This window comes from Muscardinus avellanarius (genome assembly GCF_963383645.1).
Source record: "Muscardinus avellanarius genome assembly, chromosome: X".
Classification (NCBI taxonomy): Eukaryota; Metazoa; Chordata; class Mammalia; order Rodentia; family Gliridae; genus Muscardinus; species Muscardinus avellanarius.
In genome coordinates this window covers 9,177,850-9,189,512 of record NC_137792.1, presented here as the reverse complement: position 1 = coordinate 9,189,512, position 11,663 = coordinate 9,177,850, and the positions used below count along the sequence as shown (strand labels likewise).

The following is an 11,663-nucleotide window of genomic DNA, read 5'->3' as shown; positions in this document are numbered from 1 at the left end:
GGGTGGCACTGGGGGTGGTGTGAGGGAAGTATAGAGAGTTCCAGAAGGTCAAGCAGGTAAGGTACTCATTAGAGGTTCCTAGCATGTACCCTAGAGTACTGTTACTCCTAACCCGTGTACAAGATGACTGTAGGGTGCCCAGCACTAAGTAAGTACTCAGCATGTGTTACCATCTTCACTGGTGTTTTAAGTCACCCAGTACAGGCCATGTACTTAGTAAGCACTCAATAAATTACAGCCATTTCTATTTTGGGCAAGTCTAATTTTAATATCTTTTTTTTTTTTTTTTTGTCCTTGGATGTTTCCTCCCTTGTGGATTTTTTTTTTTACCTTTCTCTTGCCTTCTCTCCCCTACAGCTCAGCATCAGAGCACTCTCTGTTTAGACTTTAACATGGGGCCATCCAAGAAAGTAACTGTATCTGTGCTTAGCCGGGAGCAATCAGAAGGGGTTGGAGCACGAGTCCGGAGAAGCATTGGCCGACCTGAGGTATGCTGGTTGGGTGATTTGGGAAGAAAGGGCCAAGACAGTCATGGGCCACTTTGTGGGGGTGCCACAGATGCAAACTAAGCTTCAGGACTGGGACCCCATGCAAAGCAGCCCAAAGGGGGATTCTAGAATGTGGATACAGAATTCCTGGATAGCAAGTGCAGCTGAGTTGGAAGAAGTATCTCTGCTTCTCTTTGCACACCCGTGTCCTACCATGAGCTGATCTGCTATCTTCCTCAGCATGTGAATCACTGAACACATGAATCACCAGTTTATATGCTCACAGCTCAGAGCACAAGGGTCTCAATTCCAGATGCCCAGGAGAATCTGCCAGGCTTGGCATGGGCCAGGTCTTCACTCTTGGCCAGTCCCATATCTTCAGGGATTTGGGTTCACAGAGAGACTGGTAAGGGGCATATATGGGACTATATGCTAGGTAGATGTTTTTCAACATTGCGAAATCTTTTCTTTTGAATAACATGGCAAACTTGGGATTTGCAATGGAAAAACTCTTACATGAACAGAAAGGTGTCAAATGGTAGTCACAGCCCAAGGAATATAACCTCTAGTGCCATACGACACATTCCAGAAGCTTTTTCTTTTAACAAGAGAAGAAATACATTAGGGAGACAGAAAAGTAGGATTGGTTTATCAATCTTCTTAAATGCTAATCAAGATATTTTCCTACTACTTTGTTGTTACACTTAAGATTTACTGTCTTCACTTTTTAATAAAAAGTACTTTTGAAAAGTGTTCATAGGAGCTGGATGTGGTGGCGCTTGTAATCCCAGCATTCAGGAGGCTGAGACCGGAGGATCGGGGTTCGTGGACAGCCTCAGCTACTTAGCAAGGCCCTTTGCAACTCAGTGAGACCTTGTTTCCAAATAACGAATAGAAAATAGGGCTGAGGGTGTAGCCCAGAGTTAGGATGCCTCTAGGTTCCATCTCTGGTACCGCAAAAACAAAAAAAGTGTTCATAGGGGTTTAAGAACTACTGGCTTTCCCCAGCGAGGGCCAAACTATATTATTGATAGATCTGATAGTTTTTTTATATTTATCTACTTATCTATTTTTGTGGTACTAGAGATTGAACCTAAGGGCATTCTACCTTCGAGTTATACCTCCAGCCTTTATTTATTTATTTGTTTATTTATTTATTTTGGTGGTACTGGGGTTCCTGGAAGCCCTTCTACCTCCGGGCTACACTCCCAGACCTATTTTATATTTATTATTTGGAAACAGGGTCTCTTAAGCCAGCACAGCTGGCTTCAAACCTGCACGATCCTCCTGTCTCCACCTCCCAAGCATGGGGATTACAAGCGTGCACCACCACACCCAGCTATTTATTTGTTTGTTTGTTTGTTTTGAAACTGGGTCTCACTAGATTCCTGAGTCTCACTACATTGTTGAGGCTGTTTTCGAACCTGTGATCCTCTGTCTCAGGCTCCCAAGTACTGGGATTACAGGCATTATGCATGCCTGACTAATCTTAAAAATTGCTTATTGTTTTTTGAATTGAGGGTTAAAAATTAAATATACACTTTGTGTATAACATGATGCTTTGATATGCAGATATATTGTGGAATGGTTAAACCAAACAAATTAACATATGTACTACTTCACATCATTTTTCTCAGTGGTGAAAGCTCTTAAAGTCTATGGTCTTAGCAATTTTCAAGTCCATAATACATTGTTATTAACTGTAGTCAGCATGTTGTGCGGTAAATCTCTTGAACATAGAACATATTCTGTCTGTCCCTTAAATAAAATCTGTCCATCCTCCTGCCTCAGGCCCTGGGAGCAGCCATTCTGTTCTTGGCTTCTACTTGTTTATATTCCACAGATAAGTGAGAATGTGCAGTCTTTGATTTATTTCACTAAGCATGGAGTGTGTGTGTGTGTGTGTGTGTGTGTGTGTGTGTGTGTTACTGGGGACTGAACTCAGGTATGATGTTGGCTGGCCACTGAGTCAGGGTCCAAACTGTCCACCCAACTCTCCAGTGACCCCATTGGGCTTCACATCTGTGTTTTTGCTATTTCTTTTTTCAGTATTAGCTTCTTGTTTATCCACACATATCTTTTGTGGTCCATCAAGTATTGTTTGTCAAAGGACACACACAAGCTGGATGGGGTGGCATACACCTGTTATTCCAGTACTTGAAAGGCTGAGACAGGAGGATTATATAGGTTGGAGGACAGGCTCGGCAACTTAGCAAGGCCATCTGCAAGTTAGTGAGACCCTATTTTAAAATAAAAAATAAAATAAGCTGGGTGTGGTGGTGCATGCTTGTAATCCCAGCATTCGGGAGGCTGAGACAGGAGGATCGTGGTTCCTGGACAGCCTCAGCTACTTAGTGAGGCTCTTTGCAACTCAGTGAGACCCTGTTTCAAAATAAAGAATAAAAAATGGGGCTGGGGGTGTGGCTCAGAAGTAGAATGTCCATGGGTTCCATCCCCAGTACCAAATTAAATAAATAAATAAATAAATAATAATAAATATATAAAATAAAATAATGCTGGGGGTATAGCTCAGAGGTAAAATGCCCATGGGTTCAATCTCCAGTACCACACACACACACAAAAGCAAAAAACAAAGATACACGAAGACAGGTTTTTTTCTAGGCTAAATGAACAGAAGCAGATGGAGGTAGTCTCATATTCTACCAGGATCCAGTATCAACAGAACAATTGGAAGGACTTCTGAGACCCTTCAGACACTTGTCAATTAACCATTATTTTACATTGAGGCTAGCTAATGCTTTAATGAGTCCATCTGTCAGGAATATATTTGCTAAGGATTTAAAATGCTTTTCTTTTTTGTCCTGTGAATCCATTTGAGATCTGGTGCAACATCAATTCCTTTGCAAAACAATACATTTAAGTACATAAAAGGAAACACATAGGATTTCCAAGGGAAACTTTTAGAATGCAATATGGTTTTAATTTTAGAAAACCATTTTATATTCTAGTAACTTTTACATTAAATAACGTGATTTAGTGGCAGTTTGAATAACACCCTAATTTCAAAGCTGTGAGGAACGTCAATGATATTTCGACATACCCACTCACGACTGTGATCAGATATGAAAATAGCTGTGATTTCTGTTGGCAAAGAAGTCACAGGTACTGGTAATTTATTGTAGTCAGTTAAGCACATTTATAATTGAAGAAAATATTAAATGTCAGTGTGGAGTTGATGGTGATAGTGGCATAACAGTGTGAATATACTTAATGCCACCGAGCTGTATGCTTAAGGTGATGAAAACGTTCAATTTTACTTTATGTGTCTTTTACCACAATAAAAACATTTGAGTTCGAGGCCACTGAAAATAATTTTTAGTTAGTGAATATTTTTTTTTCAGTCCAAGTTCACAACATCCTTGAATTCTATCCATGGTTCAAGAGAAGAATCCCTGGTTCCTAACCTAGGCTTTAAAGACTCCCATATTAATTCAAGACTCTGTGTCCTAGGTATGCCTTTACCCTAAGTGAAAAATTAATGGGTAGGAAGAATTTCTAAGCTCATCAACTTGGTTTACTTGCAGTTAAGATAAGAGAGTATTCCCTCTTGTTCCTATGCCATTATATATTTCCCATCATGGGGTCTATAGAAAATAAACAATTTTATGTCCTGAGTTTTTCATTCAACATTGTAGCCGAAGGACTTGCCATGTTATTATCAATTCTTCATAAATGCCATTTAATACCTAATGCTGTGTTCCATTATATAAGTATGGGAGTGCCCCAGGCCTGAGGGGCAGTGGTAATAGGTTTTGATTGGTCTTCTCAAGAGATAAAAACAAATCGCTTTGGAAGCTATCACTTGAATTCAGCGGCTAAAGGATTTGGAAGTGTTTGAAGGAAAGGAAAATTTTCAAAGATCATCAGTTTGATGTGTAGAAAAAGAAAGATGTGACTGAGTTGGGGACTTAGTTAAAATGTTTTAGAAAATCTGAGTTCTCATATAAATATGATCTTGTATATAGATGAGTATATTCATTTAACATATTGATTCTATGTTAAGTGTCTAGAGAATATTAGGAAGTTTGATGGGGACTTATTATCATCCTTGCAAGTAATATTTTAGTACAGCAGTCTAATGCAAGATATTCTTGTGATTGGAGAAAGAGCGTCTCTTACACAAAACTCCTATCTTCTGGCCAGTCAAACATGTGATCCCTCTGACCATCGTTTCTACAAGGTTCTATTTTGAAAACCAGACAAAAAAGAAGTAGAAATTATAAGGACTTGAAATAAAAAATGTACTTATTTGCTAATGGATATTGGTTGGAATATCACCCTCAAATATTTGTTTTCCCTGTGCAATAGGATTATGTACTCTGATCCATTTTTAGGTGTCTTACCCATGGGTCCCATGGGAAGGATTTAAGTGCTTTCTTTTGAGACTTTGGGTTTGGCTATGCATATACTTGATAATGGCCATTGTTTGAGCTTGAGTCCCAGAAGAAGACATGGATAGGCCAGCTGAGCCCAGTGAAACTGAGAAAAACTGCAGCCTGTGACAGCTATAATTGAATGCAAGCAAAAATTATTTTTGCAAATTAATGGGGAAAAACTTGCTGATAAGTACACCTGAGATATGAACATTTTACAAAGACACCCTCAAAGAAGCCACAGATAAATTATTAAAATTAGTAAGAACCTAGCAGTGTTCAAAATCTTCCCTGCTCATATTTCTAATCGCCTGTAGCACACTGTTCAGAATATTATTTTAAAATGGTGTTTATAATAATATTATATTAGCTAGAAAAAATAAAATATATGCAAAACCTTTATGGAGATAATTACAAATCTTTATCGAAGGAGATTTTAGGAGACCTAAAAAGTGGAGATGATAATGCTTATAAATATGAAAACTCAAGATTATATGAATGTCAGTTTTCCCCAATTGATCCATAGGTTCAAAGCAATTCCAATAAAAAGTACATTTTTATTCACTGAGTTTGATAAATGTGTATAGAATAACAAATGGCCAAGAATAACCAAGAGAGTCATGAAGATAAGCTGGTGACAGCATGTCTGTTTCTACCTATCATTTGAGCTTGGTATTTATCTTCGGTGGCCTCAGATCTTTGCAAGCTATAATATACACTGAATACTAATATTCCTGCTTATACAGGTAACATTTATATAAATTTCTTGAACTCAACAGGACATAAAATGGGGTTGCCAGGACTATTTTAAGGCTGATTCTGTCATATTCCTTGAGCTGCTGCATGGCACCATAGCTAAGAATGTGGGAGTCAAATTTACTCAGCTACCCAACCACTCCCTATCACTATGCTATTGCCTTCATTTTGGCCTTTGCTTTTGCTGACTATTGAAATGACCTACTAAACATCCTTCATCTCCTGGCTTCTTTTCCCAAACCATCTTCCATAGACTATTCTTTCTAAATCTAATCATTTCAACCCCTGATTAAAAGCCATTCCCTCCAGGAAAAGATCCAAACTCCTTTGAAATTGGCCTCTACCCTTTGCCCATCTCTCATCATAACATTATATGCATCTCTTGCCTGAATAGAATAGTTTCCTTTTACTTTTTTCAGCCATGCCAAACTGGCACTCTGCTCTTCTCTTTGGAATACCCTTTCTTCCTCTCTCCTTGGTATGATACCCAGCTCAAGTACCACCTCCCTGATTGCACTTTGCCTGATCCCTCACCATTCTCATGTGCAAAGGTGGTCTTCCTTCAGAGTATGTACAACTGCATTACAATACTTGATTTCTTAGTCTGTTTTCCCATGATATTATGAATCTGTCTAGGATATAGACTGATCTTGTTTATGACTATATGTATCTCAGGTGATTGTGAAATGTTTGTCCATTGTTTGGTTATCTCATAAACTTTTAACCCTTTAAAATTATCACTGAGTTCTTATGTGTACATATAATGAGTTCTTCCTGAAACCAATTTCCATTGCAACAGTTTGCTCAATGGCTATGTAGTTTTCAGAGTTTGGCTACCATGCTTTGGTAGCATGGCTTAAGAAGCATGTTCAACCTGCTGAATTTTATTCTTATTTCAGTTGAAAAATTTGGATCCATTTTTACTGTTTGATGAATTTAAAGGAGGTAGACCAGGCGGATTTCCTGATCACCCACATCGAGGTTTTGAAACTGTAAGTACAATAATTTACCTGCAAAAGTGTATATTTTAAAACTTCTTTTTTACTTCTAATAGAAAATTTGATTTTAGAAGCAATGAACAATAGGCCAAAATTAATTTATATGTTTCTGGATGTAGGCCATTTTATTATGGAATTGTAATACCTATTTTACATAAAATTTATTCAAATTTAAATATTTTCTGTCTGAATAGTCTTTGAATTTGTGCCACTGGAGACATTGTTATTTGAACAGTTAGTAAAAAGCAAAAATCGCTTTTTACTTCTTAAAGTAGTTGTGTAATTACAGTAATTTATTTGAGATGGAAGAAATTATTTAAGACATAAATGATTTTATATAGAAAATTTGTCTCTATGGAAAAATATTCATAAATGTTTAACCTCACATAATATTACAATTCCTCCAAAACAAACAAGAACTCAATCTTTATACTAAGTTCTAAGACATTATAGAATCAAGAGGCCAAAATATAACATTCTAAAAATTAGGATTTTTAAGGACATACTTACACCTTTATAAGTTTAATTGTAAAATTTGGAAACTCTGTTGAATACTAAGTTTTAGCTTTACTTGCACATGGAAATAAAACATGTAATGTAATATTATGGTACTTTCAATGATTACTATTCTTCACATGTACATATTCCCGCAAAGCTCAGGCACAGTTACTTCCTCCCACAGATTTTAGCCTTTTGCTCCATGACAACACTTGTATTCTCAATAAACAGTCTAAGGCTTGTTAAAGGCCTGGTATGTTTGTAAAGCCAATTAGTGAATAATTAAATATTTTCTGCAGGCTGGTGATACGCAGCATTGGCATAGTGTGAGCTTTGCTATTTGGGGGTGTGTTCATATGTTGGGGAGTGTTAGTAGGAAGCCGAGAAAATGCGGCTAAAGGAGAATGGAGCATGACCCCCACTCATTTACATATGTGGTCTAGTTAAGGTGGTGACGGATGGAACAAAGAGATAACCACTTCAGTAATAAAGATGGAATCCATGGAGAAGTTTCTACAACTAGGATGAGGGTAGTTGGATTTATCTTCCTTCTTCATTCAGCCATTTGCTGTCCGGTTCCCTTCTCTGCTGACAGGTTGGGGACGCAGTGCCTTGCGTTGTAGCAGTTATGGGAGCCATGCCTCTCAACTTTCCTACACCTATGCAGAATTTTGGCTCTGCTCAAATCATGTCTCTCCATTGCTCCAGTGACCATCTCACTAAGCCTTTACAAATCCTTTCAGATATCTGTCAAGTTTTCCAGACAATTCCACCAGGATGCACTTTCTCCTCCCTTTGATCCCCATAGCATTTGATTTTCTCAGTCTTGCGCACACTATGCCTTTATAGTAGTCTTTCTTTTTTCCCCCCGCAGTACTGGAGATGGAACCCAGGGGCATTCTACCTCCAAGCTCCACCCACCTGTCCTATTTTTTGTTCTTTATTTTGAAACTGGGTCTCACTGAGTTGCAAAGGGCTTCACTAAGTAGCTGAGGCTGTCCGCCAACCGCGATCCTCTGGTCTCAGCCTCCTAAATGCTGGGATTACAGGCATGTGTCACCAAGCCCGGCTCCTTTATGGTAATCTTGATCATCTTCTGTTTGTCTTGCTTTCGAGTTGGGGATTGCCACATTCTCCCCTCGACACACCCAAGAAGACTGGAAGCTGCTTCAGCTGAGATTATCCACACTTTTCCATGTTCTCCATATGGGGCTACGTAGTGACTGTGGACTGAGTTTAACTGGACAATTTGGGAATGGTTCCACCACATGGTTCGGCTATACCACTCCTGGTTATCTTTCAAAAGGGACTGAAATCAGAATATTATAGTACTATATACCTATCCATGTTTATAACAGCACAATTCACATTAGCCAAATTATGGAACCCTAGATGTCCATCAACAGATGAATGGATTACAAAATTATGGAATATACATACAATGCAGCAATAAAGAGGAGCCAGATTATGTCATTTGCAGGAAAATGGATGGACTTGGAGAACATTGTGTTAAGTGAGATTAGCCAGTCAGAAAGCAAAGGGGCATATGTTTTCTCTCAGATACAGAGGCTAGGAAGTCATTGGAATACCAGAGGGACTTCAGATAGTGGAGCAGAAACTCCAGTGGAGTGAGGGAGGGGGGTCTAGGTTAAGGTGGGGGGAGGGGTTAATGAAGAAACTACTTCCTTTGACATTACATACATACATGAGAATACCCATGCCAATGTCAGTACCCTATATGGGGAAGAGGGAGAGTGGGAAGGGATTAGGGGGAAGCCCACCAAGTACTGTGCGCATGTGTGTCACTATCACTCTGAACTACATTAGAAAGTGAGACTATAATGCACCAATAAAATGATAAAACAGAGATGCTTCTTGCTGAAGAAAATGAGCGTATTAAGTAAAATGGACAAGGAAACATATTGCCTTCCTTTCTGTTTTGGAAAGTGCCGCCATGCATGGCAGCACATGCTCTTAATCCCTGTACTTGAGAGGCTAAGACAAGAAGATCGCAGGTTCAAGGGCAGCCTCAGCAACTGAGGCAGATCCTCAGTAACTTAGCAAGACTCTGTTTCAAAATAAAAATGAAAAAGGGCTGGATGTAGCTTGGAAGTAAAAAAATGCCCTTGGGTGTCGCGCGCAGTGACGACTCTTACACGATCTTCCTCAAGCAGTTTTATTACCCCAGGTTCTTGTACAGTTCCCGCAAATCTTCTTCCCGTAAATCTTCTCTTCTCTCTCTTTTCCCCCCAGAGATCTTCCCCTTATATAGAGCCCAACAGCCAATCAGCAGACTGTTCACGTGCACAACTCATGGCAACAGCCAGTCCATTGGCTGTTGCCCTATGGCATGCGGTGTTCCCGTGTATCTCATGCTCTTGTCGTCACTTCCTGAAAGCTGTTTACCACCTAAGTGCTCTGGGGAAGATTTCCGCTCAGCGCCATCTTAGCTCTCGGACTTACTGGCTGATGGGCGGGGCCCGTCACAGTTCCCCCTTTTTTGTTTTTTCAGACAGGAGAGGACAGAGGACTCAACCCCTGTATGTTTGGAAGGGGCTTCTAGGCCCACCACCTTTTGCCAGGGACGGGACAAGAATCAGTGGCAACCCGTATGCAGTTGAGCATGCCCTCCTCGGGATGCACCCTCCCGGGGTCCCGAGTGCAGTCCTAGCTGGCATCCTGTCATTAAGACTTTCCCATCGCCGCAAGCCATATTTGAGGGGATTGTCCCAACTCCATGGCTGCAAATGCCTGAGCTATGAGCACTTGATCTGTAGCGCGCTGACGGATTAGTTTTCTAAGACAGTAGAGACATAAGATACACAGTAAGACCAGACAAAGACCAAGAGCACCCAGTCCAGCCCACTCTTTTAAATGACGAGCTGCTTGTTGGATCCAGGACATCAAGGTGCGGGCCATCACCGGGTCAACTTGAGTAGTATTGGTTTTGATGATCTCCAACCGCAACCGTCTTGTCAAATTGTCAAATTTCGATGACCGGTTATCTGTAGGATATGCAGAAAGCTCGCAAGAAAGATTAGCGGCAATAAACGCATTATCATTAATCATGACAAGGGGAGCTAAATCCGTGCAACTGCCATTTATCCCACAAAGAAGCCACAGATCAAATAGGTTAGAATGAAAGGCCATGGTCAGGCTCTAATAAGTAAAATTATAACCTGCAAAAGTAGAATTTGCTCCTGTGCCAATTTTAAGGGGAAAAGGTAAAAGGATTAAGCGGGGAAGAACTTGAGCAGAATGACTCAAAGGCAATAGAAAAGAAAAAGCAGTCAAAAGCCCCCATTGTGGATCACTTCCTATCCTTGGAATTCCACAGTATCATGGTCCCCAAAAGAATCAGTCGATGGCTCATCATCCTTTTGTTTCACCAGACGAGTCAGCCGCTCTGGAACCCAGACAGGATCGGCGCCGTTCTGTGGAAACACACAAACAGAGCCTCTGGCCCATGTGAGCACTGGGTCAGGTCCCCTCCATTGCCCTGTGAGGGCATCCTTCCAACGCACGAAACCCTGGCTCGTACCCGAGGGGGCAAAATGACGATCGGCAGCAGTCTTGCCATTGACATCTAATTGCAAAAAATTCAAAGTAAAAAGGGCTAAGGATAGGCGCTGCTTCGGTTTCATATTGGTTCCAATTCCCTCTTTTTGTTTTATCAAGCATTCTTTAAGAGTACGATGGGCGCGTTCCACAATACCCTGTCCCTGAGGGTTGTACGGAAGGCCATGCTTTAGAGTTATTCCCATCTGTGAACAAAAAGATGTGAATTTTTGGGAAGTATAAGCCGGGCCATTATCAGTTTTTATTTCTTTAGGCATATTCCATGCTGCCCAGGCCTCAAGGCAATGATTGACGACGTCATGTGCCTTTTCCCCGGCATGAGCAGATGCATGAATAATTCCAGAGACAGTATCTATGGAAACATGGATATATTTCAATTTTCCAAATTCAGATATGTGAGTTACATCCATTTGCCAGAGATGTAGAGGGAGCAAGCCTCGTGGGCAAATGCCCACATGTGGGGGGTGTAAAAAAGGGGCACAGGCATTACAGGTTTTTACAATTTCCCGAGCCTGATGTCGAGGGATTTTAAATCGCTGTTGTAATGTTTTAGAATTTACATGATATTGACGGTGAAATGCCTGTGCCTGTTGCATTTGAGTAAGAGAAAAAATCATATGTATCTTGGTGAGTTTATCTACTAGATCATTTCCATATGTAATAGGGCCAGGTAATCCAGTATGTGCCCTAACGTGCTGGATAAAGAATGGTGTCTTTCTTAAATGTATATAAATCTGGATTTGGCTAGCCATAGAATGAATAGGAGTATGTAAAGAGAGTTGACCCGCGCATTCAAGCGATCTAACCAGATTAACCACATATTGTGAATCTGATAATAAATTGAAAGGAGAAGAAACTCTCTTAAAAATTTCTAAAACAATATTTAATTCAACCAGTTGTGGAGAGGTATGTGAATATTGGATGATAACAGGATCGCTTCCCTCTATTAG

General features: G+C 40.2%; 1 protein-coding gene across 1 annotated transcript in view; it reads left to right on the top strand.

The window, feature by feature from the left end:
* Positions 1-392: 392 nt before the first annotated feature.
* Positions 393-11,663, top strand: part of PIR (pirin) — a gene marked incomplete at both ends in the record, with an annotated part of 99,926 nt that continues 88,655 nt past the window's right edge. The window contains 2 exons of the mRNA XM_080719107.1: positions 393-488; positions 6,538-6,630. Coding sequence (XP_080575233.1) covers positions 393-488; positions 6,538-6,630 — 189 coding nt within the window. The remainder of the gene's footprint in view (positions 489-6,537; positions 6,631-11,663) is intronic.